At 35.1% G+C, this 26496-nt stretch overlaps 1 protein-coding gene across 1 annotated transcript in view; it reads left to right on the forward strand.

The window, feature by feature from the left end:
• LOC149789854 (uncharacterized) overlaps nucleotides 1-26474 on the forward strand; it is a 99145-nt gene extending 72671 nt beyond the window's left edge. Inside the window, exons 8-14 of the mRNA XM_089973139.1 lie at nucleotides 958-1206; nucleotides 6808-6929; nucleotides 10341-10504; nucleotides 16776-16903; nucleotides 17440-18009; nucleotides 19239-19257; nucleotides 23339-26474. Of these exons, the coding sequence (XP_089829265.1) occupies nucleotides 958-1206; nucleotides 6808-6929; nucleotides 10341-10504; nucleotides 16776-16903; nucleotides 17440-18009; nucleotides 19239-19257; nucleotides 23339-23964 (1878 nt within the window). The 3' untranslated portion in view covers nucleotides 23965-26474. The remainder of the gene's footprint in view (nucleotides 1-957; nucleotides 1207-6807; nucleotides 6930-10340; nucleotides 10505-16775; nucleotides 16904-17439; nucleotides 18010-19238; nucleotides 19258-23338) is intronic.
• The last annotated feature ends 22 nt before the right edge of the window (nucleotides 26475-26496 follow it).

The following is a 26496-nucleotide window of genomic DNA, read 5'->3' on the forward strand; positions in this document are numbered from 1 at the left end:
TATAAACTTGTTTGATGCATTACAAACTTGTTTGATACATTAGGAACTTGTTTTATGCATTAAGAACTTATTTGATGCATTATAAATTTGTTTGAGGCATTAGGAACTTCTTTAATGCATTATGAACTTGTTTATGCATTGCACACTTGTTTGATGCATTATGGACTTTGATGCATTATGAACTCGCTTGATGCATTAAAAATGTTTTATGCATTAGGAACTTGTCTGATGCATTAGGAACTTGTTTGATGCATTACAAACATGTCTGATGCATTATGAACTTATTTTGATGCATTATGAACTTGCATGATGCATTATGAACTTCTTTGATGCATTATGAAATTCTTTGATGCATTAGGAACTTGTTGGATACATTAGGAATGTGTTTGATGCATTATGAACTTGTTTGGTGCATTACAAACTTGTTTGATGCATTATAATCTTGTTTATGCATTATGAACTTGTTTTTGTTGCATTATAAACTTGTTTGATGCATTACAAACTTGTTTGATGCATTAGAAACTTGTTTGATGTATTGAAAACGTGTTTACATAACCAACTTGTTTTGATGCATTGCAAACTTGTTTGATGCATTGTCAGTTTGATAAATTATAAACTAGCTTGGTGCATAATAAACTTGTTTGATACGTAATGAATGCATAATAAATTTGTTTGATGCATAATAATCTTGTTTGATGCATCATAAACTTATTTGATGCATTATGAACTTATTTGATGCATTAGGAACTTGTTTGTTCCATTATGAATTTATTTGATGCATTAGGAACTTGTTTGATGCATTATGAACTTGTTTTTATGACAAACTTTGAAGACAGTTTAGTATTCACATCCTTTACACAAATTCTGACATATTGGAACCTTTATATTCCCTTGACGATGTCAAAGTTATGCATCCAACATGTGTCACCTCTAAATCATGCATTTTCTTCATTATAGGATAAACGTCGAGAAATCATCAGGAAATATTTTGATCAGATTTGTGTCATTCTTAAGGATAAACCAGCCTTTCAACACTTGGAGGACTTTTTTCCTATAGATAACACCCAGTTTGACCCTCAGTTAGAAAAACTGAAGAAAAGGATTTTTGAATTGGCTTCAGGTCAGCCATATTGGGGACAGGAAGTGCCTGCCAACTGGCTTCCCTTGGAAGCATCTCTCATGAAGCTCAGAGCCTCTGGTATTAAGGTATAGGAGAAAAAGATATTGTGCAAATAATCTTTTTGTCACAAAGAAATGTATCATACAACTTGTGTGTATAATATGCAAAATATACCACAAAGAAATGTATCATACAAATTGTGTGTACAATATGCAGAATATACAACATAGAAATGTATCCTACAACTTGTGTACAATATGCAAAATATACCACATATAAATGTATCCTACAACTTGTGTGTACAACATGCAAAATATACCACATAGAAATGTATGATACAACTTGTGTGTACAATATGTAAAATATACCACAAAGAAATGTATCATACAACTTGTGTGTACAATATGCAAAATATAACACAAAGAAATGTATCATACAATTTGTGTGTACAATATGCAGAATATACTACATAGAAATGTATCCTACAACTTGTACGTACAATATGCAAAATATACCACATAGAAATGTATCCTACAACTTGTGTGTACAACATGCAAAATATACCACATAGAAATGTATGATACAACTTGTGTACCATATGCAAAATATACCACATAGAAATGTATCATACAACTTGTATGTACAATATTCAAAATATACAACATAGAAATGTATCATACAACTTGTGTGTACAATATGCAACATAGATTTTAGATTTTACAGAAATCTTAACAAATTTTATCAGTGTTGTAAGTTTTTACCTGCTTGCTGTTGAACAAATCATGAGTATGGTTTAAATTTAGTCAGGAGTAAAATGTATGTATGATGTTAAATCAGAGGATATTTGAATGGTTCACTGCATCATTAGATCTGTCCTATTCACTTAAGTGTTGTACACATAACAACAAAAATGTTTTGAATAAAATATTGTAATAAATCAAAATGTTAACCACACTGTAACTCCAGGTTTGTTTGCGTTTAATTCATCATGTCTTTCTTACCAATGAGGTCTTAATTATGTCCTAGCCAAGCAAAAGTAAAAAGATATCATGATAACTGGAACTAACATTATCAAACATATAAATTATGCCATATCTTCTCATTGGCAGAAATGATTGCCTATTCCTTTTGAATCTTGGTTTTCTTGTGGACTGAGAGAATCTAGCCTCATGTTTTGTCCACCTGTGTATGGAGTTTTATTACCAGTCTTAAATAGCTACATCCCCTTTATGTCAGCTTCATAACGATCATCATACTCAGAGTGTATTTCCAACAGGACATCAAATTTAGTGAGATTCCTTGCGCAAGTCCCTGGGTTAAACAGTGTGACAATGTATTTGATCATGTTGGGATGCTTGTATAAGCACCTGTTACAAATAATTTTTCTGGTGCAATGTTGCCCTTATTTCAGTCTACTTGTATGATCATTCCTTTGTCACTGGTACAACCATGCTGTTTTACAAGAGGAATTCCACTGGAGAAGCCCCAGCCATGAGTAAATGATAGGTATAGACACCAGTATGGGGGATCCATTTGTTACCGGTTAATCTATGGCAGATGAAACTGTCTCTTAAAGTCAACATTTTGAAATGAAGGCCATCATCAAAGCCTTTCAGTTCTGAAAAGACAGGCTTTACAGGAAGTCAGTCTGATTAGGTTAGAGAACTTTGTAGTGATTACTTCCTTCCTTGAATAATGGGACACCAGATAGCCCTACCTGTGCATGCTTATTTAGCATTTTCATTCTTGGTGCTTGCAACGTCCAATCAGTACATAAATAGAGACATTCCAGGCAAATTCAATGACCTCGCTGATGTTCTCACTGGAAATTGTCAGGCTATTCATTTGTAATGGTACTTTTAGATTTGTTCACTCCAGGGCATTCAGTGATAAACCATTTTGTTACAAGGTTTAACCACAAAATTGACCATCTTTATCTTACCGGTTCGTGACCCATTACCTTGGGCAGCTGATGCACTATCAGCTAGTTGGAAAAGGTTATGGGCCTTTCCTTACCCCTACACCCCACCACCACCACCACCACCACCATGGTTTTAGTACTGAGGATAAGATAGAATTTAAATGGTCATAATTACAAGATCCTTGTGATAACCCCACTCAGATGGAGCAAGACCTGCATCAATGATTTACTTTATATAGCGATAGTCATAAACCAGTAGATCATGACCACACATAATCTTCTCAAACAACCGTGGTCAGTGGTGTTCTGAAATTACCGAGACCGTCTGTTCCTTCACACCAGGATGTTATCAGGGCAGCCTTGTAAGAACAGAATTTAGAATTTCTGGGATTGTGGAGAATCTCAAGAGTGTTTAGGTCATTCAGTCTGAAGGAATATGAGTGAATGTAGTGAGTTTTCAGGAACTGGTACAGAGTCAATGACATCTCTTCAAGTCTCTCAGTCTCTCAACTGGATTAACCTTTTATCTGGCTCTACAAGGATAAAAAGTTGGCATCACTTACCATCAAAGGCTACCACTCCAAACAATCTGACACATTCCGACCTATTAGTTTTGATTTGAAGAGACCAATCCCTCACCATGTTTCCAAAATAGAATCTGTCCTAGGTCATACCATGGTTCAATTTAGAGAAATTCACGTTTTTAGCCTGAATCGTGATAAAGATGTTGTCATAAAAATCTTGTTTCCTAATAGTTTCATAGATTTTAATTCTCACTACAGATATACCAGTAGCAAAGTGACTTAAATATTCAGGAAAATTATAACTATCATGGGTCGAAAATTATATTGCATCCAGAACTGACAATGTGTAAAACACCTTTGATGGTAAAAAGTTAGATTTTCTCCTTGCTGAGAGAGTTGTAATGGTTTTAATCGCACTGTCTTTAATAGGATAGGTTAGTTACCCGATATTATTGCATCGTGCAGGAAAATAATCTTATACTCAGTGTGATATTTCTCCCTCTTGCTTGATTCTTGTTGATGCTTTGGACATGGTATATTTTACTATGAAAACCTCATTCAAAGGTTGTTTTTAATCTTGGGCAAATACAATATTATATTTTGCACAAATCGATTATCAGTTGATAAAATTAAATAATACTAGTTGTGAGAGATAAACGGGCTTTTAATTCCCCAAGATAGCTTACAGGTCTAAAGTAGTCACCTTTACCAGTCCCTGCCATCTCACTGCTGTCCACATGGAATTGAGTCTAAGGCTCGGCCAGTAGGGGTATATGACAAAGCTTCCTTTTGTTGGTGGTTCATTTGGGAGTTTTCCAGGGTTCTTCCTGCAACAGTTACACTGGTCACCACATATAGCCTATGAGGTCTCTGCTGAAAAATGGTATCAAACCCACAACAACAATAAACACGCTTTTCCACACAAACTGTTGAACCGTTGATTAAAACATTATTCATCTTAAGGTGTATTAGTTGTCATTATTTAAAACATCAGTTCATCACTTTACCTACCTGTAATAATTTAGCACTAATGTATTTCTTAGTAAAAAAAGTATTTATATAATTGACTTACAACGTGATAAGCTTAAAAAGATACATTTTAAAGCCTGTTTAGAATTGCATGCATATGGACAACAGCAGATGCCATTTGCACTTAAGCACTGTGACCTGTTTATAAGAAGACTAACCTTACACAACGGGGCCCCAAGTTGCCAAGTGGTCTAAAGCATATAGCCTTATAGATCACTGCCATCTCACCTCTTTCTGCATGGGTTCGAGTCTCAGGCTCAGCCAATGTGGGTATGTGAGAAAGCTTGCCAGTAAGTTATCATGGGTTGGTTGTTCTTTCCAGGGTTTTCCCAGCTTCTTCCTTCACCAATGATACTGGCCATCTTGTATAGCCTATCTTGTGCTGAAACATTGCGTTAAACCATTAAATAACAACAACACCCCCACACAAAAAAATACTTATGAATCTTGTCTCTCAAAACTCTTGTGGGTGTTGAATTCAAAACATGATTGTAATCAGGGAAAACACAAATCTGCACAGTTTTCTGTAATGATAATTTTGTTCAGAACAGTCTAGTACATTACCCCGATAATGGACAGTCCTAAAAGTCACATACAAGGACTGGCAGATGCCCAATTGCACCTCTTTGTGAATGGTTGGGTGCAATGGAGAAACAAATAGTTTTCAGCAGTCATGAGTTGGCTAGTGCTGGACAGAACTGTATTATTTATGGAAGGATTATTATTGCTCCTGATATTGAATATAATGTTGTCTCAACGTGGGCATCTCTCTTCAAATAAATTGGGATAAGTGGCAGGAGAGGAAATGCCATTAGTATTTCATTCACATGGTATTTGCAGATCGGTTCTTAATATTGCTTGTCAGCTGCCATTTTCAGGTGTGTTCCATGTACATCTAACAGACTATTTTTGATTACTGTCTCTTACCAGTCTTGTTTAATAACAAGTAGCCCAGTTAGGTACATGAAATTTCTATTCTTAAGTTAATATACCCCTCTCAGCAGCTATTTGAAGTTGAATAGTTCTACTTATTTTATTGATATTTCCAGATTGGACTTGATCAGATAATTTATTTTGTGTATGAAAAGGAATTTCATTTTAGAGGGTTCCCTAAATGTTTTTTTATTACTGAGATACTGATTACTGCAAATGGATGTTTAGAATTTGATGTTAATTAACTGTTTCAGTCTTAATTGGTCCCTGAGAAACCACCAGATATAACATCAAGGTTTTAACGAGATTTTACAAGCGATTCCGTTATTCTCTCCAGTTTGGCTATAGTTACAAAATCTGTAAATAAATTAAACTTGTTTTCAGAATCCAATTGATAGTATTTAACCAAATATGACAATAACTTTCCTGACTTATGGCTTTGTACAAATGATGTCCATCCACTGCGCAGTATAACACCACATTTACTAAAACCAACGCTTTCAACTGTTAAACTTTAGATAAGCTCAGTCAAATTTGACCACTTTTGGCATGGAGCATCCTGGTATGGAATCCTTTTACATATGTACAAGTTAGGTATATCCATCATATAATATAGCTGTCTATGCTAAAATTGAAACTAAACTTTCAAATAACTTCATGAAAGCAATTCAGCAGACTCTGTTAAGTTGGAAGAAATTTAAAAAAAATGTTTAATCATTTGTTTTCATCACTAGTCAGTAATTGTTTGATAACAAAAATGACAAATTATCATTATTTCTTAGAGAGCCACTTATTGCTTAGACAGCCACACATGTAGTTAGTTTTTTATATATAGCAGATTTCATTTGTTTGCGTGATATCAGATCATGAGAGTGATCTCAAGCCAAGAAGGATCTCACACCATGTGAGTGATCTTAGATGATGTGATGACAGACCATGTAAGCAATCTTAAACCATGTGAGTGATTATGTAAGTGGTCACAGACCATTTGCACATTTTTGGAAATTCTGGGCCTCTTATAAATGATTCTGCTGGCATTAATTTCACTTATATGTTCTTGATAAAAGCGTGACAGTCATATCGTGAAGAACATAGAAAATAAAGGGAGATAAAATGTGGTGAACGTAATATTCGGATAATTAAAACTAATTAAGATAAGCCATCATAACAAATAAATTATCCTTTTTCACTGAAGATTTGATATTCAATCACATATGGAGTTTCTGTAATTCCAGGATTTTATCTCTGACAAAACTATTGTTATTTCTTTTTTCTGTCAGGTCATTCCACACAGTCTAGTTGAGGAGATGAATCAGGCAGGGGCAGTTCCGATTAAGACCACAGAACAACTGGACCTGTTCCTTAGGTTCCAGCATGAGACAGGCAATTTTATCTACTTTAGGTAAAAAGAAAAGTCCCTTAGGCTGTTGGGCTACTGATTATTGTACCAGTTTCAGACCTGCCAACCCTTACAATATTGCTGTAAGTCTTAAGGAAATTAACCTTAAAATACAGGCTTACAGAATAAAGGAAAAACTACAGAAGTATGATTATTGCGATAAGATCCAGATAATTGGCTCGTCTATATTTGATTTTGATCCAGGTTTTACATTATCTTTAGTGGAATTAGAGACTCAGACTAGCTTGATAGTTGTACCTCAGACGCTTTAAATTAAATGTATTTTTACAGGCAAAGCATCTGCATGATCAAATTGTTGATGATAAAATTTTTCAAAATGGCATCTAGCTTCCGATACATGTTAAAAACGAAAGGAAAAAATAAAGCCTCTTAAAAATGTCTTAATATTCAGTACAGATATTGTTCTGAATAAAAGTGGAAAGAGACACAATTACGTTTATTTGACATCAAGTGTCGTTTTGAGTATGTCACATGGCGGGAGTTATGATTGCCATCGTGTGTACTGAAGAAAACAATCCAAGAATTACGTCAAGTTGAGAGATAGCAACTAACCATTGATTTGCATAGGGTTTGGAACTGAAGCTTGTGTGACTGAACTAGAGGTTAATAGGTGGATGTGTTGTTATGTACATTTAGTAATATCTGACTTAATTGTTTGTAAGTTTTAAAATCTTTCTGTTCTTTATTATTTCATTATCTATCAAAATAATGCAGTTCTGTTTGTGTGACTGTACTAGAGGTTGATAGGTGTATGTGTTGTTATGTATATTTAATAATATCTGATTTAATAGCTTGTAAGTTTTAAAATCTTTTTATTTTATTTTTATTTCGTTATCTGTCATATTAATGTAGTTCTGTTTATTATGAACTTGTACTTTTCCAGAAAATAGTTTAACTTTGTCATTTTAGTAAACACATAAGGCTGACTTGGTCTCCGACCTGAATTCAAAATTAGGACCAGCCATATAAATAAGTTCTATTTTTATTTTAAGATGATTGGTTGTTGTCAAGGCCATGATGGAACTACGTGATTTAAGATGTAAACAATTTTTTTATTTCTTAGAGTAAAATGTTTGGTTTTTGTCAGGATCATGTAAGGCGTATGTGATATAAACACGATCATGTGACCCACCTTTTTGATTTCGCAACTTAGAGATTTTCGAAACTGTTTTTGAATACGATAAAACCTTTTCTTTTGTTTTAGAGAAATAATCTCAGTTGATCTTTTACACTTTACAGTGTCTGTTGTGTTGTTTGGAATTATTTCAAATTATTTGAATTCAAAAGGATTAATTCCTTTTTTCTGGAAAAAATATTTGTGCTCACAAGAAATTCTTGAATTCTTGAACAAGGACAGCGTTTATAAAAAAATGTATTGATATTTCCAAAACTGGAGTGATATTTCTTGTTTCTGCAAAGAACAGAGACTTCGAGCCTAAACATGTAACATAAGAGTGTACTTTACAAACTTTTCTGATGAACATAATTCTTGCCGTCGATGCTTCAGTTTGGAATACTGAACTTTTTAAATATATGTTTCCTTACTTGACAGTAGCAGTACATGATATTTTGTTTCACCTTGCTGAAAACTGGTCATATTTACGGAAAAAAGTATCTGCTGCCTTAGTGAGAGGATCATGTTAGGGTTGTCAGGTCTGAAGTTTTATCTATCACTTTAAATTTGTATCACCCTTTTTGGGAAGGGTTCCAAAATGCATGTCATAATATATGTGTTAAATACCAATAGTTGATGAATTTGTGTAATGTACATGATGATTGTTCATGTTCCTGGATCTATGCACAGTTGGATATAGTGCAAATACATACTATGCTGTTTGCTTTAAATTATGAATGGAGATTTTTTTCTCAAAACCAGCATTTGCTTTTAAGTTCATTAGATGCAGTTTTCTAACAGTCATATACTGTACTTTCGAATCTGTATCAGCTGATATACAAGGGTTGATCCAAATGTTTCTATAAAAATAAACCAAGTGAAATTAATTGAGGTAAATTGTAGAACTATATAAAGAAATAAATATAAAACTTGTAAAGAATTGTGCATTTAAATGATCAGAATCTTTAGTTAAGAAACCTGCCTTACACTTGTACCTATCAAAAACTTTATTAAATTGAAAGCTGCCTAACATTTAAATCAATCAAATACTTTATTACATTTAAACCAATCAACAACATTATTAGACTTTCATGCAAGCTTTATTTTGGAGATTACCATATGTTGAATTGATCTTTATCAGACTCTCACTCAACCTGTAAATCTCAGCGTCATTGGATACTGGTTGCATTGGTCTTTACCAGACCCCCACTCACTTTATATCTCTCAGGGTCACTTGATTGGCTTGATAGGTCTTTACCTGATTCTCTCTAAGGTTATATCTCTTGGAGGATCATTTGTGACTGATTGTATAGATCTTTACCAGACTGTCTCTCAGCGTTTATCTTGCAGGATAATTTAAATCTGGTCTTTAGCTCTATTATCAGAATAACCCTCAGCTTGTAAATCTGAGGATAAGTTACAATTGGTTGTATAAATCTTTGTCAGACTTCCACTCAGCTTATTTCTGTCAGTGTCAATTGAGCCTTGTACGCTAGTGAATAATGATGAGATCTTGGAGGAGTTTAGTGGAATGTTGTATGATATTGGATATTGATGGAATCTCGGGTGATTTCAACTGAATTTTTTATAGTGATGAGGTTTTGGATGAGTTCACAGCACTGTAACTCCCCTGATGTCAGGTTTCAGCTGAGTTTGATATGACCTGCAGCATGATGAGATCTTGGATAAATTCAGCTGAATTTTGTTTGCTGTTGGGTACTGATGAGGTCTTCGATGATTTCACCTGGATTTGGTATGTTATTGGATGCAGATGAGATCTTCAAGGAGTGTAACTGAATTTGGTATTCTTCTGAATTCTGATGATATCTTCTATGATTTCAACAGAATTTAGGATGCTACTGCATACTGATGAGATATTGGAGGAATTTAATTGTTAGCATTTCCATCATTATTTAGATGAGTTAATGCCCCTGCTTACAAGACTGACCAGTTTTCGTACACACAAAAGTCTTTGATAAATGGTTTGATGGAGAGAATTGTTCTGGAATCCATAATGCATAATTCATAATAGTATTTATGAGTTGTGTTGATTTCTGCTAATTTTCCTTCTTATATTAAAATGATGTTTTTTACAATTCATATAAAATGTATCTTCAGTCAGATGGTTTTCGTTCTTATGTTAAAATCATAGTGTTTTGTCTATGATTTACATAAAGTTTATCTTGAATATGATGACAGTATTTAGCCTGCTTCATAGAACAAGGAAATATTCACATCCATATTCTGCCAATAATAGAAATTTGCATTGTAATTTTCAGCATGGAAGGTTTGAGGGAGTGGCTTGTGCTTGACCCAGCATGGTTAATTGATGCTCTGAAGTCCCTCATCACTGCTGATACATTCATGTTTAAGAATAACCCTACTATCCAGAGCAAGTTGTTTGAATTCAGAGACAAGGGAAAACTTACTGATCAATTGATAGGTGTGTATGTTTCTAACTTAAGAACTTTTGGTCTCCTTGTAACATAATACATTCCTACATTAAGTCTTCTGGACTCTTCGTCTCCTTATGAAGTAACTTATTCCTACATAGTCTTAAGAACAATTAGACTTCTTGTAATAAAGCATATTCCTACATTAAGTCTTAATAACTACTGGTCTCCTTGTAATAATTTCCTGCATTAAGTCTTAAGAACTCCTGGTCTCCCTGTAATACTTTCTGCATTAAGTCTTAAGAACTCCTGGTCTCCTTGTAATACTTTCCTGCTTTAAGTCTTAAGAACTCCTGGTCTCCATGTAATACATTCCTGTATTATGTATTAATGTTTATTGGAAATGTGTTATCATACAAATGGACTGAAATTGTCCAGACTATATTTATTAGTGCCCTGTGGTAATGTTTGACTTGAACAGATCAGTAGCAAGTGACCTTTTTAATTACATATCATGTGCTCTGAATTTTTGGACTGAATTAACAGTCCAACTGTTACCACAGCACACACACACAGAGCAGTGTTTTCCAGGCTATAGTTTTAACACGGTCCTGTGGAAATATAAATTGTCCAGGTCAATCAGGTATGATTTTTATCATGACCTCAGGCTTTTAGGACACCATCTTACTCACATGTTCAGTATTTGGCATTTTTCAGTACCTTTAATATGGGAGGGATGTATAATATTAGTCATGAATGCCCATCCATTATTTACTTATACATTCCAAATGTTTGATACGGTAACTTTGTCGATACAGTATTGGAGTTGTAATTGTAGGATATCAGACTCAGTAACCATCCAGTCCATGTAAAATGAAATGAGCTCCCAGAACAATACAGTGAGGAATGTGTTAAAGTCATCGAGTACATTATTGTAACTTGGTTTATGTCCTTAGTGTCAAGTGAACATGTACATATCATTATGTAAGTCTGTGTTTAGACTTGGCAGACATTATTGACATCAAGAGAACATGTACATATTCTGTACAGTCTGTGTTTAGAGTTGGCAGACATTATTGACATCAAGAGAACATGTACATATCATTATGTAAGTCTTTGTCTAGACTTGGCAGACATTATTGACATCAAGAGAACATGTACATATTCTGTACAGTCTGTGTTTGGAGTTGGCAGACATTATTGACATCAAGAGAACATGTACATATCATTCTGTAAGTCTGTGTTTAGACTTGGCAGACATTATTGACATCAAGAGAACATGTACATATCATTCTGTACAGTCTGTGTTTAAACTTGACGGACATTATTATAAACATCAAGAGAACATGTACATATTCTGTACACTCTGTGTTTAGACTTGGCAGACAATATTGACATCAAGATAACATGTACATATCATTATGTAAATCTTTGTTTAGACTTGGCAGACATTATTGACATCAAGAGAACATGTACATATTCTGTACAGTCTGCGTTTACACTTGGCAGACATTATTGACATCAAGAGAACATGTACATATCATTATGTATGTCTGTGTTTAGACTTGGCAGACATTATTGATATCAAGATAACATGTACATATCATTCTGTACAGTCTGTGTTTAAATAAACATCAAGAGAACATGTACATGTTATTCTGTTTAGTCATAATATTTTAAGAGTGTAATCATGGTGAAGGTTAATACTCGTGTCAGGGAAAATAAAGTCACAGTGATCAACCTTTCAAGCTGCATGAACTTCGCTGGGTGTGTGGATCTTGTCTTGGCAGAACTGTCAGGATGTGACATTCTGCATAATTCCTGTTGGTGTTTATCGTACATGCCAGATATAATAATTCTTGTGTGGACCATTTGGTCCACAGTTGATGATTTGGGTTTTAAAATATATACCAAATATAATAATTATTGTGCACACTATTTGTCCCACCCCAGACAAGTTTGTCCTGAAATATGCCAGAAATTATAGACATTCAGTGGGAGGCCCCGAGTGGCCAAGTGGTCTAAAGCGCTCTCCATTATGGATCACTGCCATCTCACCTCTGTCTGCATAGGTTTGAGTCTCGGATTCGGCCAATGTGGGTATGTGAGAAAGCTTATCAGTAGCTTCTCGAGGGTCGGTGGTTCTTTTTGGGGTTTTCCCGGGTTCTTCCTCCACCATTAATACTGGCCAATATGTATAGCATATCGTGTGCTAAAAAATGCGTTAAACCCTACAGCAACAACAACAATAGACATTCAGTGAATGTGTGCATATTGTTCCGTCATGGCGCTCCATAAAGATTTACAGAGATATTTCCCTTTTACATCTTACATTTACAGTCTGCTTTATCATGCCTTTTTTTAATCACAATCACATTGGTACTATGAAGTTTAAAAACTTTTAATAAAATTGTTGTCTGCATTAACCCATTTCAATACTGAAGCCCAATCAAATGTGTAGTTGTGTAGAACTGGACTCAACTGCAGCCCAAATCAGAAGTGTAATTGTGTAGAACTGTACTTACTGAAGTCTAATCGAATGTGTATTTGTGCATAACTGGACTTACTGAAATCCAATAAAATGTGTAGTTGTGTAGAACAGGAAATACTGAATTTCAATCAGTTGTGCAATTGTATTGAACTGGACACTTTTTCAGTCACTCGTGTTTCAGCCAAAGATAATCCAGAGTTATACAAATTCTCTGTATAAAAATTCCAAACATGTTATCAGATTTAAATTTTTCAGAAGTAAAATGTTTTGTGGAAGGTCATGTTGAACAAAGAACTAAATATACATTAAAATCAGATCAATGCATCTGTCTAGCTTCCTAACCAAAAGCCTTTACCAGTGTGATGGAAGTAAAATCAGGTCACATGTTTTACTAAGACTGTTGTTTCTCTGTTGCAAAACAGTGATTTTTCTAGAGTCGATCATCTGCCAGTATAAGCCAAATCTAACTCCTGGGAATTTCAATTCCATAGGACTGAATTGCCTTAAAATAGAGTGTTAGTCAGACTTTTGGGAATTTCAGTTCCATAGGACTGAATTTCCTTGAAATATAGTCATATTATGACTCCTGGGAATTTTAGTTCCATTGGACTGAATTTCCTTGACATAGAGTCATAGTTTACTCCTGGGAATTTAAATTCCATAGGACTGAATTTCCTTGAAATAGTCATAATCTGACTTCTGGGAATTTCAATTTCATAGGACTGAATTTCCTTGAAATAGAGTCATAGTCTGATTCCTGGGAATTTACATTCCATAGGACTGAATTTCCTTGAAATAGAGTCATAGTATGTCTCATGGGAATTTCAGCTCCATCGGACTGAATTTCCTTGACATAGAGTCATAGTTTACTCCTGGGAATTTCAATTCCGGAGGACTAAATTTCCTTGAAATAGTCATAGTCTGACTTCTGGGAATTTCAATTCCATAGGACTGAATTTCCTTGAAATAGAGTCATAGTCTGATTCCTGGGAATTACAATTCCATACAACTAAATTTCCTAGAAATAGAATAATAGTCTGACTTCTGGAGTTTCAATTCCATAGGACTGAATTTCCTGAAATAGAGTCATAGTCTGAGTCCTGGTAATTTCAGTTCCATAGGACTGAATTTCCTTGAAATAGTCATAGTCTGATTCCTTGGAATTTCAATTCCATAGGACTGAATTTCCTAGAAATAGTCATAGTCTGACTCCTGGGAGTTTCAATTCCATAGGACTGAATTTCCCTGAAATAGAGTCATAGTCTGACTCCTGGGAATTTCAATTCCATAGGACTGAATTTCCTTGAAATAGTGCCATAGTCTGACTCCTGGGAGTTTCAATTCCATAGGACTGAATTTCCTTGAAATAGAGTCATAGTCTGAGTCCTGGTAATTTCAGTTCCATAGGACTGAATTTCCTTGAAATAGTGCCATAGTCTGAATCCTGGGAATTTCAATTTCACAAAACTGACCTTGGAAATTCCATGGACTTATTGAGGTGATCGCAGACCTGCCAACTCTTACGATTTTGTCTTAAGTCTTATGAAAAGAACCCTTAAAATACAGACTCACGGCATGCAAGCAAAAGCTTCGTAAAAATGATAGTTGCTGAAAAATTTGGATAATCAGTTCATCCATGTTTGATATGAATCTGGGTTTCATATTAGGATTATTGAAATAAGTCATGAAACCAGTCTAACTTTGCATCAGCACCCAGATGCTTTAAACTGCACATATTTGTTCATGCAAAACATATGCATGATCAAATTGATTAAACTTTTTATTTTGAATGGCGTCCAGAAAGAGATGCATGTTTAACTTTAAGACAAAAGGGAAAATAAGCTTCTAAAATAGTGTTAATTATCAACAAAGAAGAATAAAAAGGACTATTCATTCTTGTGAATAATAGCTGGAAAGGAAACAGTTCCGTTTATTGGACATCACGTGCCAATTTGATTATATCTCATGGCACGAGATAGGATTGCCATCCTCATGTGAAATGGAAAAAGAATTTTCAAGAATTACATCAAATTGAGAGATAGCAACAAGCCATTTAGTTGCATTGGGTTTGGAACTCAAGTTTGTACAACTGTACTAGTGGTAAATAAGTCTACGCATAATTTACAAACTTTTCAGTTGAACATAATGTTTATCGTCGCTGCATCAAACTTTTATGTTTTCCAGCTTTACAATAGCAGTTATTGATATTTTGTTACACTATACTGAAAACTGGTCATTCTTACGGGGAAAAACTGCCTTACTGAGACAGACTCGTCATGGGTTGGCAGGTCTGTGATTGTATCTGATTGGACGATTGACCTTGTGAAGATACCATAGGGTGCACATCTGATTGGTTGTTCTTGTGAAAACACATGTATACATATTGTACATTGCATACAATTACATTTCATTTTTTTCACAACAGGAGAAGTAATTAATGATATGTGGTATTAAGAATCTTTTGTTTTAAGGTTATGTCTCTTGCTGAAGAAAATGTTTAAACCAGAGAAAAATACATATAAAATTTATTAGTAAATATATTAAGTTTAGAATACAAGATGCAAAATCATAGACATAGAAAATGCTGGAACCTTGAAATGGAGACAACCACATGAAAAGTACTTTCCATGAGACAGCATTTTTATCATACTTGCTGTGTATGTATTTTCTATCATACTTGTTGTGTATGTATTTCTATCATACTTGTTGTGTATGTATTTCTATCATACTTGCTGTGTATGTATTTATATCATACTTGCTGTGTATGTATTTTCTATCAACCTCTCAAACATGTTCAGTTAGTGATTTTCCCAGGACTTTTGATATGGAATATAGATTGCCTCGGTCTCCAGTCATTTATTCTTATTCTTAATGTGACTTTTTTGGGTTTAGATCTTTAAAAGTTGTTTATTAGGACTTTGTTAAGAATGGAAATTCAGCTCTGATGTAAAAAAAATATGATTTTTAATTTGGAAGAGGGCCCAAATATATTTTGACCCTGAAAAGTGACTTTTAAAAATCCCATGGACTTTAAGTTGTACAGTATAGATGAAACCTACATTGCATTATTGATAAATTAAAACATAGCTCTTGTTCTTGACACAATTGTAATAATTCATTGGCATTTTGCACACTAGTCTTATAAATGTAATTAGGTTATCAAGCTTTTGTCAACTTAGAGTGTTATTTTGTCTATTCGTATCTGATATATTTCTTTTGTTCAGATTGCAAATCATTCATCATAATCCCTATGCCAATTAAATTCAAGTCTGTAACATGGATTGTGTTATATATTGGATGCCAAACACCTATACACACACTCCGCTGGATGAATAACATGCCGTACACCAATACACACACTCTGTTGGATGAAAAACATGCCATACACCAATACACACACGCTGCTGGATGAATACCATGCCATATACCAATACACACTTTTGGATGAATAACATGCTGTACACCAATGCACACACTCTGTTGGATGAATAACATGCCATAAACCAATGCACACACTCGGCTGGATGAATAACATGCCATACACCAATACACACTGCTGGATGAATAACACGACATACACAAATACACACACTCTGCTGGATGAATAACATGCCAAACACCACTACACAAACTCTGCTGTTTTATTGCTTGAATATTACATTCTGTATACCATCTGGACAAAAGAGGGACTCCAAGAATTTCATCAGAACAAGATCACAGACAAATACAGCATTAACATACACCAGTACTCACACATAAACAGAATAAACCAACACACATACTATGCTGTTTTATTTGCTTGAATATCTTTATAAAATGTCACTTTCTAGATGTGATCTGGACAAAAGAGAAACACCCTGAATTCCATTACTACAAGGAGATTATTTTACAACTTATGGAAAAGTTGAACATTGTAGCCAGGCCAAGGTTGTACAGTCCAGATGCAAAAGAAGTCAAGGTCAGTTAATATATAATATTATTTTGTGAGCTTTTTTGCACCTGAGACTTATTAAAATTATTGAGCAAGCAGTAGTCTTGGAAAGGAATTGTTCAGGACTTATTACAGTTACTGATCAAGCTGCAGTCTTGGAAAGGACTCTTTAGGGATTTATTCATTTTCTTGATCAAACAGTAGTCTTGGAAAGGATTCTGTAGGGATTTATTAATTGTCTTCATCAATCTGCAGTCTTGAAAAGGACCCTGTTGGGATTTATTAATTTTCTTCATCAAGCTGCAGTCTTGGAAAGAACATGATGGGACTTATTAAAGGTTTTGATTAAAAAATGTTCTTGAAGAGAACTGTATTGGGACTTTTTAAATGTATTCATCAATACTCTATCCTAATTAACTTAAACCTTGCAAGGAGAAGTTTTAAGTCATGCATGCAAATAATACACACTTTCAGAGTACTTTTTAAAATACGTTTACTGAAGTTCTTATTTAAGAGTTCGTTTAGTTTTTAGTTTACAAATTTTCAACTAATTTGTATTTCAGGTGGAGGGTTACCTCCTTGCTCCATGCATGTTACGCCATGCAACACCAAAAGAACTCCTCTCCTTTGGGCCAAATTCTCAGCAAGGAAATACATCAGTTATTTGCTTTGTATTTACGGGGAAGTTCTTACCCTCACCAGTCTTTCACAGGCTTCTTGCTGCATGTGTGGCACAGTGGCCCATTGCCAGAAAAAAGACAGAGAATCTGATCTTCTGTGGTTGCTGTCTTTTTGACCTTGACCTCCTTCACAGATTGACTGTGTTGTTCAGGGAACACGTCATATTTGCAGGAGTCACAAGAATAGGGACCACAGAGAAGACTCCATCTTCCAAACTATGTATTGAAGTTCGAGAATTCATCACCAGGACTCTGTTCAATATCATTGGATGCCTAGGACAGAGTCTGCCATTTGAGTTGTCTATACAGTGCCCCAACTCTGACAGATATAGTGTGCACTGCCACATCCCAGTTGCCATCCTTCAGGGGAATGTAGAAGTTCCCTGCCATTTCCATGACAACAGTCATGTGATTATTTCCCATGATGTACTGAAGTTCTGGTTTCAGGAAGAGGTAAGAGCAAATTAGGTCGTTTGGAGTTTTCACTTGTTAAATGCAGACAGACCATGGACTCATTTAAGTTGAATCTGACTTGGCCTAGAGCTGAATTGTTTTTACATAGCACTGTTAGCTATAGTTCTGTTAATTGATCTCTATTGTTTTTAAATAGCACTGTTAACTATAGGAGTTTTGTTAATAGATCTGTATCACAGTGTCCTAAATAAAATGGTGTCATTATTCTTCCTGAATTGATGATCATTATAACATGGGGTTTTCACAATGTCCTAAATATTGTGTTGTTATTAGTTACCCTGAATGGATGATCATGATGTCATGGGTTTTTTGCAATGTCCCAAATATTTTGTTGTCATTAGTTACCCTGAATGGATGATCATGATGACATGGGGTTTTTGCAATGTCCTTAATATTTTGTTGTCATTAGTTACCCTGAATGGTTGATCATACTGACATGGGTTTTACACCAGAAGAGTTCTTATGATATAGACTTTTTTCTAATAAATACGTTGCCAAGATGACATCCAAATGTCCGCCACATCACCAAATTGAAAATGGTTTTGCTGAAGAATATCAGAATAGGTTTCAACACTTAACATTTAAAATTAAGAAATAATCTTACATGTATGTTGAATTCCTAGTTTCTCTTGGCCCAGAGATCTTTCAAGGGACTCTTGTCACTTGTTAATGTATATGGTAGGTTAGAACACATTCTTTATAAACTCATCAATGGATCCTTGCACTTTATTTTATGGCAATGTTTAATATAATTCAGAGAGGACCACCAATGAATGTTTTCCCGTGTCGGTGTAATCCTCACATAATGTGACATATGTTGCTTAAAGTTTTACATTTATCCTGTATCAGCAGTGTGAAAACCATTTCAGATTCCTTCCGTTATAATCTCTACAAGCCATTTAGCCTGGATCACCAGTCTTAGAAAACTATGGCAGATTCCTTCCACCATAATCTCTACATTTAACCTGGATCGTCGGTCTTAGGAAAAAATGGCAGATTCCTTACACCATAATCTCTACATTTAGCCTGGGTCATCAGTCATAGAAAACTATGTCAGATTCCTTACACCACATAACTTCGTTTGTCTTGTATCATCAAGGATTGGTAATTCCTGATCCTACATAAGTGAGGGTTGCAGTTTTACATATGCTTGCACGTAAACAACAATAAATAATACATTTTAAAACGTTATTTTCTTTACTTTTCAGGAGCAGTCTGCCGGTGAATGTAAGTATATATTTTTCTCAATCTTACACTTGAACCAATCAATAATGAGATTTCCTTTCAGAATCATCTTTGACCGCTCCGGTGGCCTAGTGGTTAGAGCGTCCGCCTCGGATGCGGGAGGTCGTGGGTTTGATCCCCGGCCGAGTCATACCAGAGACTTAAAAAATGGTACTAACAGCTGCCTCGCTTGGCGTTCAGCATTAAGAGGTTAGTGTTAGGACTGGTCGGCCTTGTGTCAGGATAATGTGATTGGGTGGGACATCATGCTACATGTCTGCGGCATGATGCCCCAGTGCTAGACATCACTATAAACTGCCACATTGCAGACATCGTAGTGATATGACTGAAAATTGTTAAAGCTACGATAAAATCAAAAATCAAGCAGCCACTGAATGCAAACAATCCAAAACACTTTAACATGATAATAAAGGACCCAATTGTTTTAACTATGTTAAGAATCCAAAGCACTTTAACATGATTATAAAGGACCCAGATGTTTTAGGCTGAATGTTAACAATCCAAAACACTTTCACAAGGAAAAAAAGGATTAGATTGTTTTACATAGTCAACATTGACCTTTGACATTTATACAAAGCTGTTATTGTTGTGGCTATTATTATTATTATTATTATTATTAATATATGCCAGTCATTAAACATAAAGTATCATGATGTGATATTGTCCAGCCATTGGTAAATAAGTTAACAGTTTATTTGCACAAGCTTTTAATTTTCCAAAACCTATGAATGTAAAATTTTGCAGCTATCATGCACTTGCATACAGAAATATATATTTCAGCACAAAAAGTTCATTAGTCAAGGTTCATAACTGAAAGAAGAAAAATTGTTTCCTCACATTAATTTGAGATGTCCAACTTCAACAGCACCTAACCTTTGTGCATTGCTTTCACTTGGAGCAAGGAAGAGCTCTGTTGATTTGAGGTTCAAAAGGTCAGGGTTAATCTGACTGAAGGAAGAAAAATGGTTTTCGTACAATACCTTGAATTTTCCGTCATCTTCAGCTGCCACCATTTGAGGAAGACATGCACTTAATGTAAGGAAAAAGATATTGACTTTGGAGTCAAAAGGTCAAAGGTCAAGGTCACTACTGACAGAATAAAAATGATCCCAGCACAATAAGTCCCTTGTTTAATTTAACATTTCCTCCAATTAGTAAGTGGTTTGACATAGAGAAAGGACCACGATGCGTTTACTTCTCAAGTCATATCAAAAAGTATGATAATGGGCACTTGAGATCATTAATACTGATTAGGGTTAATTCCTTGAGTTAGAGTTTTAACTTAGCTTTAACAATTTTGGTCATATCTCTATGATGTCTGCATTTTGGCAGTTTATACTGATGTCTAGCACTGGGGCATTATGCCAGAAAAGTAGCGTCTTTTTGCAGCATTCACATCACTCTTACACCAGGACAACCAGTTCTAACAATAACCTCTTAATGCCAAGCACCAAGCGGGGCAGCTGCTAGTACCATTTTTATAAGTCTTTGTTATGACTCACCCAGGTTCAAGCCTTATGTATCTGAGGCAGATGCTCCAACCACTTTGGCTAGGCAACTGGAGTAGATTAGTTGTACATTCCTAATTAGTTTTTACATTTAGCACAGGTGTTTTCACAGTGAATACATTATGTTGTACTTGGAATCATGAAACGTGATGAGGGATGCATCTTGATGTGCACTACACCTTCATCACACAGCGACCTATATGTTATGTTTTACTGACTTTGATTATATTTGTAGTACATTTATAGATCAATCTCTGTTCATGATAGAAGTATATGATCTCTCTTAGTAGCTACAATTGAAGGTCATTGTGCCTACATTTCAAATTTAGGTTAAGTTTTTGTCTTTAGTACATGACCAAATAGTATTTTAGCAACCTGGTGTAAACTGTTGTACCTAGTTTCATGAAAACTAGCGAGGAGTCACATCTTCATGAGTGTATCATCCCCCCATTGCAAATGTTGGGTATTCTGACATATGTATTTCATGCTTCACTGACACTGGCTATATTTCGTTTTAAGTTGATTTCTCACAGATGAGTTTCATATGAACAAGCAAAAACATATCTTGAAATCTGTATACACAAATGAAAGTCGGCATATTAAAGCCATTTGAAGTCTGTACACACAAATGAAAGTCAGTATATGAAAGTTATTTGAAGTCTGTATACACAAGTGAAAGTCAGTATATTAAACCCATTTGAAGTCTGTATACACAAATGAATGTCAGTATATGAAAGCCATTTGAAGTCTGTAGCAACAAGTGAAAGTCAGTATATTAAACCTATTTGAAGTCTGCAAACACATGTGAAAGTCAGTATATTAAAGCCATTTGAAGCCTGAAGACACAAGTGAAAGTCGATATATTATAGCCATTTAAAGCCTGCAGACACAAGTGAAATTCATTATATGAAAGACATTTGAAGTCTGCAGACACAAGTGAAATTCATTATATGAAAGCTTTGTGAAGTCTGCAGACACAAGTGAAAGTCAGAATATTAAAGCCATTTAAGTTTGCAGACACAAGTGAAAGTGAGTATATGAAAACCATTTGAAGCCTGCAGACACTGAAAGCCATTTGAAGTCTGCAGACACTAGTGAAAGTCAGTATATTAAACATATTTGAAGTCTGCAGACACAAGTGAAAGTCAGTATATGAAAGCCATTTGAAGTATGCAGACACAAGTGAAAGTCAGTATATTAAAGCCGTTTTAAGTCTGCAGACACATGTGAAAGTCTGTATATTAAAGCCATTTGAAGTCTGCTGACACAAGTGAAATTCAGTATATGAAAGCCATTTGAATTCTGCAGACACAAGTGAAAGTCAGTATATGAAAGCCATTTGAAGCCTGCAGACACTGAAAACCATTTGACGCCTGCAGACACTGAAAGCTATTTGAAGTCTGCAGACACAAGTGAGTCAGTATATGAAAGCCATTTGAAGTCTGCAGACACATGTGAAAGTCAGTATATCAAAGCCATTTGAAGTCTGCAGACACAAGTGAAAGTCGATACATGAAAGCCATTTGAGGTCTGCAGACACAAGTGAAAGTGAGTATATGAAAGCCATTTGAAGCCTGCAGACACAAGTGAAAGTCATTATATGAAAGCCATTTGAAGCCTGCAGACACTGAAAGCCATTTGAAGTCTGCAGACACAAGCGAAAGTCAGTATATGAAAGCAATTTGAAGCCTGCAGACACTGAAAGCCATTTGAAGTCTGCAGACACAAGTGAAAGTCAGTATATTAAAGCCATTTGAAGTTTGCAGACACATGTGAAAGTTGATATATGAAGGCCATTTGAAAGCCACAGACACATGTGGAAGTATATTTTAAGCCATTTGAAAGCTGCAGACACAAGTGAAAGTCGGTATATTAAAGCCATTTGAAGTGTGTATACACAAATGAAAGTCAATATATTAAAGCCAATTTGACATCTGTATATTAGAGCCATTTGAAGACTGTGTACACAAATGAAAGTCAGTATATTAAAGCCAATTTGAAGACTGTATACACAAATAAAAGTAAGTATATTAAATCCATTTGAAGTTTGCATGCACAGATGAAAGTATATTAAAGCCATATGAAGTCTGTATGCACAAATGAAAGTCAGTATATTAAAGCCAATTTGAAGACTGTGTACACAAATACAAGTCAGTATATTAAACCCATCATAGCATTTATATAATTAGGAGTGTTGGTTTGTTGGACTTTATACAATGTTACATGATCAAATGCATTGGAAAAGAATACTGAATTACTCAACAGTCACAACAGTTTTCTCAATATAGAACTCACGATAAAATAGGATTGGATTAATTTGTGTACTGTAGTAAAATAAATACCCATGTGTATTGTGACCAGCATGCAAAGCTGATGATTATATAATGTATCATCTTACAAAATCCAAGGCTAAAGTCGTATGTGAAGCTTTGTATCCAGTATGGTCTATTCATGTCAATTAATATATCATATGGGAATGTTATTGTATATTTTGACAAGGCACATACATGATTTTTTGTTTGTTATAAATGTAACCTTTATTTTCTGTCTTCCAGCTTCTGCTGGTGCCATGCCATCCCCACCAACCAGTGACACAGACAGGTTCATGTGCATTGCATATCTGTTGAATGATATTGGGTCAAAGGTTTTGAGAAAACTTTTCCATCATATGGTCATTACTCCCACCTGCACTCTGGACCAGCATCTGGCCAATAGCAGGAGTACCATAGACAGTCTTCTTAAGAAAAGAGTGTTGAATACATCCCAGATGGACATCATGTTCCCACCAAATGGAGATGATACAAACCTAGATGACTATGACATCACCCTGCTGTCAGCACTTTTTAATAACATTGTGCCAACTCTGGGTCATCAGGAAATGAATCTGGTCAAAGGTCTACGAGATGACAGGAACAAATTATATGGGCATACAAAGTCATGCATGATGAATGCCAATGAGTTCCAAACATGTTGGAGTAACATAAGCTCAACACTGATAACACTCAGTCAGCAATGTGGAGACCCCAATTTTGAGAATGAAATGCTCAAGGAAATTCAGCAGACTCAAGTTCCAGATGCATCCTACCTCAGTATACTCCAAGCATGGTTTAACAGGATAGAAAGAGTTGAGCAAAGACTAAAATCAAGTGAAACATCTCCCACAAGTGAGACAAAGACGTGAAAATGTTCGACTTGAATGAACAATCTGAAACTAGAAACTTTTGAACATACATGTATGTAAACGTAAAAGAAAAGGTTCAGAATTATGTTCAGGGTCATGGTTTATATTCTTGAATCAATAATAAAATGTCTAATTTATATGCACAGACATTTCAAATAGTAGGAATGTATAATTGTGTTGATATGAGTTTCAAAACTAGTATGTCCAATAAATCGGCCCCATTCCACATCTGTGATAAACATATAATTACATGGGTATCAATTGGAGATGCTTACTGGTATTTCTACGGCTTGTAAGTTGCAGTTGATAAAGGAGCCCTTATTATCTGTGAAGCATATGTTCATATTTGCAGTGTAGTTAGTTCATTTAATGGTTTGAATTTAAGGAGGATCTTCCATCACCACCTTGTATCATTTTAAGTATGCAGTGGTACTTTTCATTAATTTTAGCTCTACTGGTCATAAACGTAAAGAGCTTATGGCATAGTGTGTTGTCCGTCATCAATCATCTATACTCAGACATCCATCTGTCATCGACTGAAAGAGCTTATGGTATGGTGTATTGTCTGCATCAGTCATCCATACTTAGACCTCCATCTGTCGTGGACTGAAAGAGCTAATATGGCATGGTGTGTTGTCTGTCATCAGTCATCCATACTTAGATATCCATCTGTCATAACCGAAAGAGCTTATGGCATTATGTGTTGTCTGCCATCGGTCATCCATACTTCGACATCCATCTGTCGTAGACTGAAAGAGCTTATGGCATTATGTGTTGTCTGTCATCGGTTGTTATCCATTCTTAGTCATCCATCTGTCCTGGACTGAAATAGCTTATGGCATTTTGTGTTGTCTGTCTTCGGTCATCCATACTTAGACTTCCATCTGTCATAGACCAAAAGAGCTTATGGCATTGTGTGTTGTCTTTCATCAGTCATCCATACTTAGACATCCATCTGTCATATACTTAAAGAGCTTATGGCATTGTGTGTTGTCCGTCATCAGTCATCCATTCTTAGTCATCCATCTGTCATGGACTAAAATAGCTTATGACATTTTGTGTTGTCTTCATTGGTCATCCATACTTAGACATCCATCTGCCATAGATCAAAAGAGCTTATGGAATTGTGTGTTGTCTTTCGTCAGTCATCCATACTTAGACATCCATCTGTCATATACTGAAAGAGTTTATGGCATTGTGTGTTGTCCGTCATGAGTCATCCATACTTAGACCTTCATATATCCATTAGTACAAGTTTAATATTGTTACTCTTAATCTTCTTACATGTTGCCATAAAATATTACACGCACATTTTTTCCATGATCTAGTTGGTCCTAATTTAAAATGGAGCTACACAGAAATCCAGTATGGCTGTCATAGTAACTATTTCGAAAATCTTACCATTTTTCCACCTGCATTGATGGCCATGTCAGTATTGGGTTTTCACAGAAAGACTTCTTATGATATCTAGTTGGTCCTAAAGTAAGATGGTGACAATCTGATGTCCAATATGGCAACCAGAGAAGCCATTGTGAAATTCTTGCTTCTTTCTTTGTTTTAATTTAAAAGTCATTTTGATATGAGACTTTAAATAAAAGACTTCTAATAAATATATAGTTGGTCCTGAATGAAATAAAATATCGGTCTGATGTTCAATATGGCTACCAAATGGTCATCTTCAACATCTTAGGTCTCAGTTCTGCTGTCTCTCATATATTTAAACATTCTTCCAGTCTAACTGAAGTTTGGAACGATGGAAATGATTAACAATAAAAAAACTGACATTCTTTGAAATAAGATGTTAGGTTTAAACAAGGTTCAGATATTCAGTTTAGAATTAAGAGATGCCACCCTTTAATTTGATCAATGAAGTCTCATAATTCAGTTCATTTTCGGAAGTGCTCCAAAATAGTGATGTGATAAAATAGTCTAATAACAAAAGCGTTCACATATGGCACACAAATTAATCAGACATTGAATGAAGCAAAGCAATCCCACTTTTAAAAGCAGATCTGAGAAGAAATGCATGCATTAGATACAACTAAGGCATTGGTGAATATTCGTGATTGGCTGTGGCACATTGAAGGATGAACTTGGGCTGAAGATAACGCAGTATTGCGTGGTGTTGGCTGCTTATGTTTTCAACAGTTTTGTCATCAAGACTGTGCTCCAGAGTTTGACTGACATGAGTTTAGCCATGAATATCGCCTATCACTATCAACATCAGATTTATTCATACGCATGTCAAAAATGGCAGGGTTTCCCAGTTTGAAAGAGAAACTACATGACCTGCAATGCGATTAAGTGTTGATGTATGATTTCAGTGGAACCCAAGGATGTATAGGATCATTATCTTTCATAATTCAGTATTATTCAAATGACCTGGCATATACTACTTTTTGCGTGTAGCAATGGCATTAGGGCTTTAATGTTACATGGGCATAACATGTGAGACGTTTGTTATTTAGCTTTGGTTTTGGCTTTGTATGGATATCACAAGATGTTGGAAATTTTAGTGTGCTTGTAAATGCA

This window comes from Sinohyriopsis cumingii, chromosome 10, assembly GCF_028554795.1.
Source record: "Sinohyriopsis cumingii isolate HCF-2022 chromosome 10, ASM2855479v2, whole genome shotgun sequence".
Classification (NCBI taxonomy): domain Eukaryota; kingdom Metazoa; phylum Mollusca; class Bivalvia; order Unionida; family Unionidae; genus Sinohyriopsis; species Sinohyriopsis cumingii.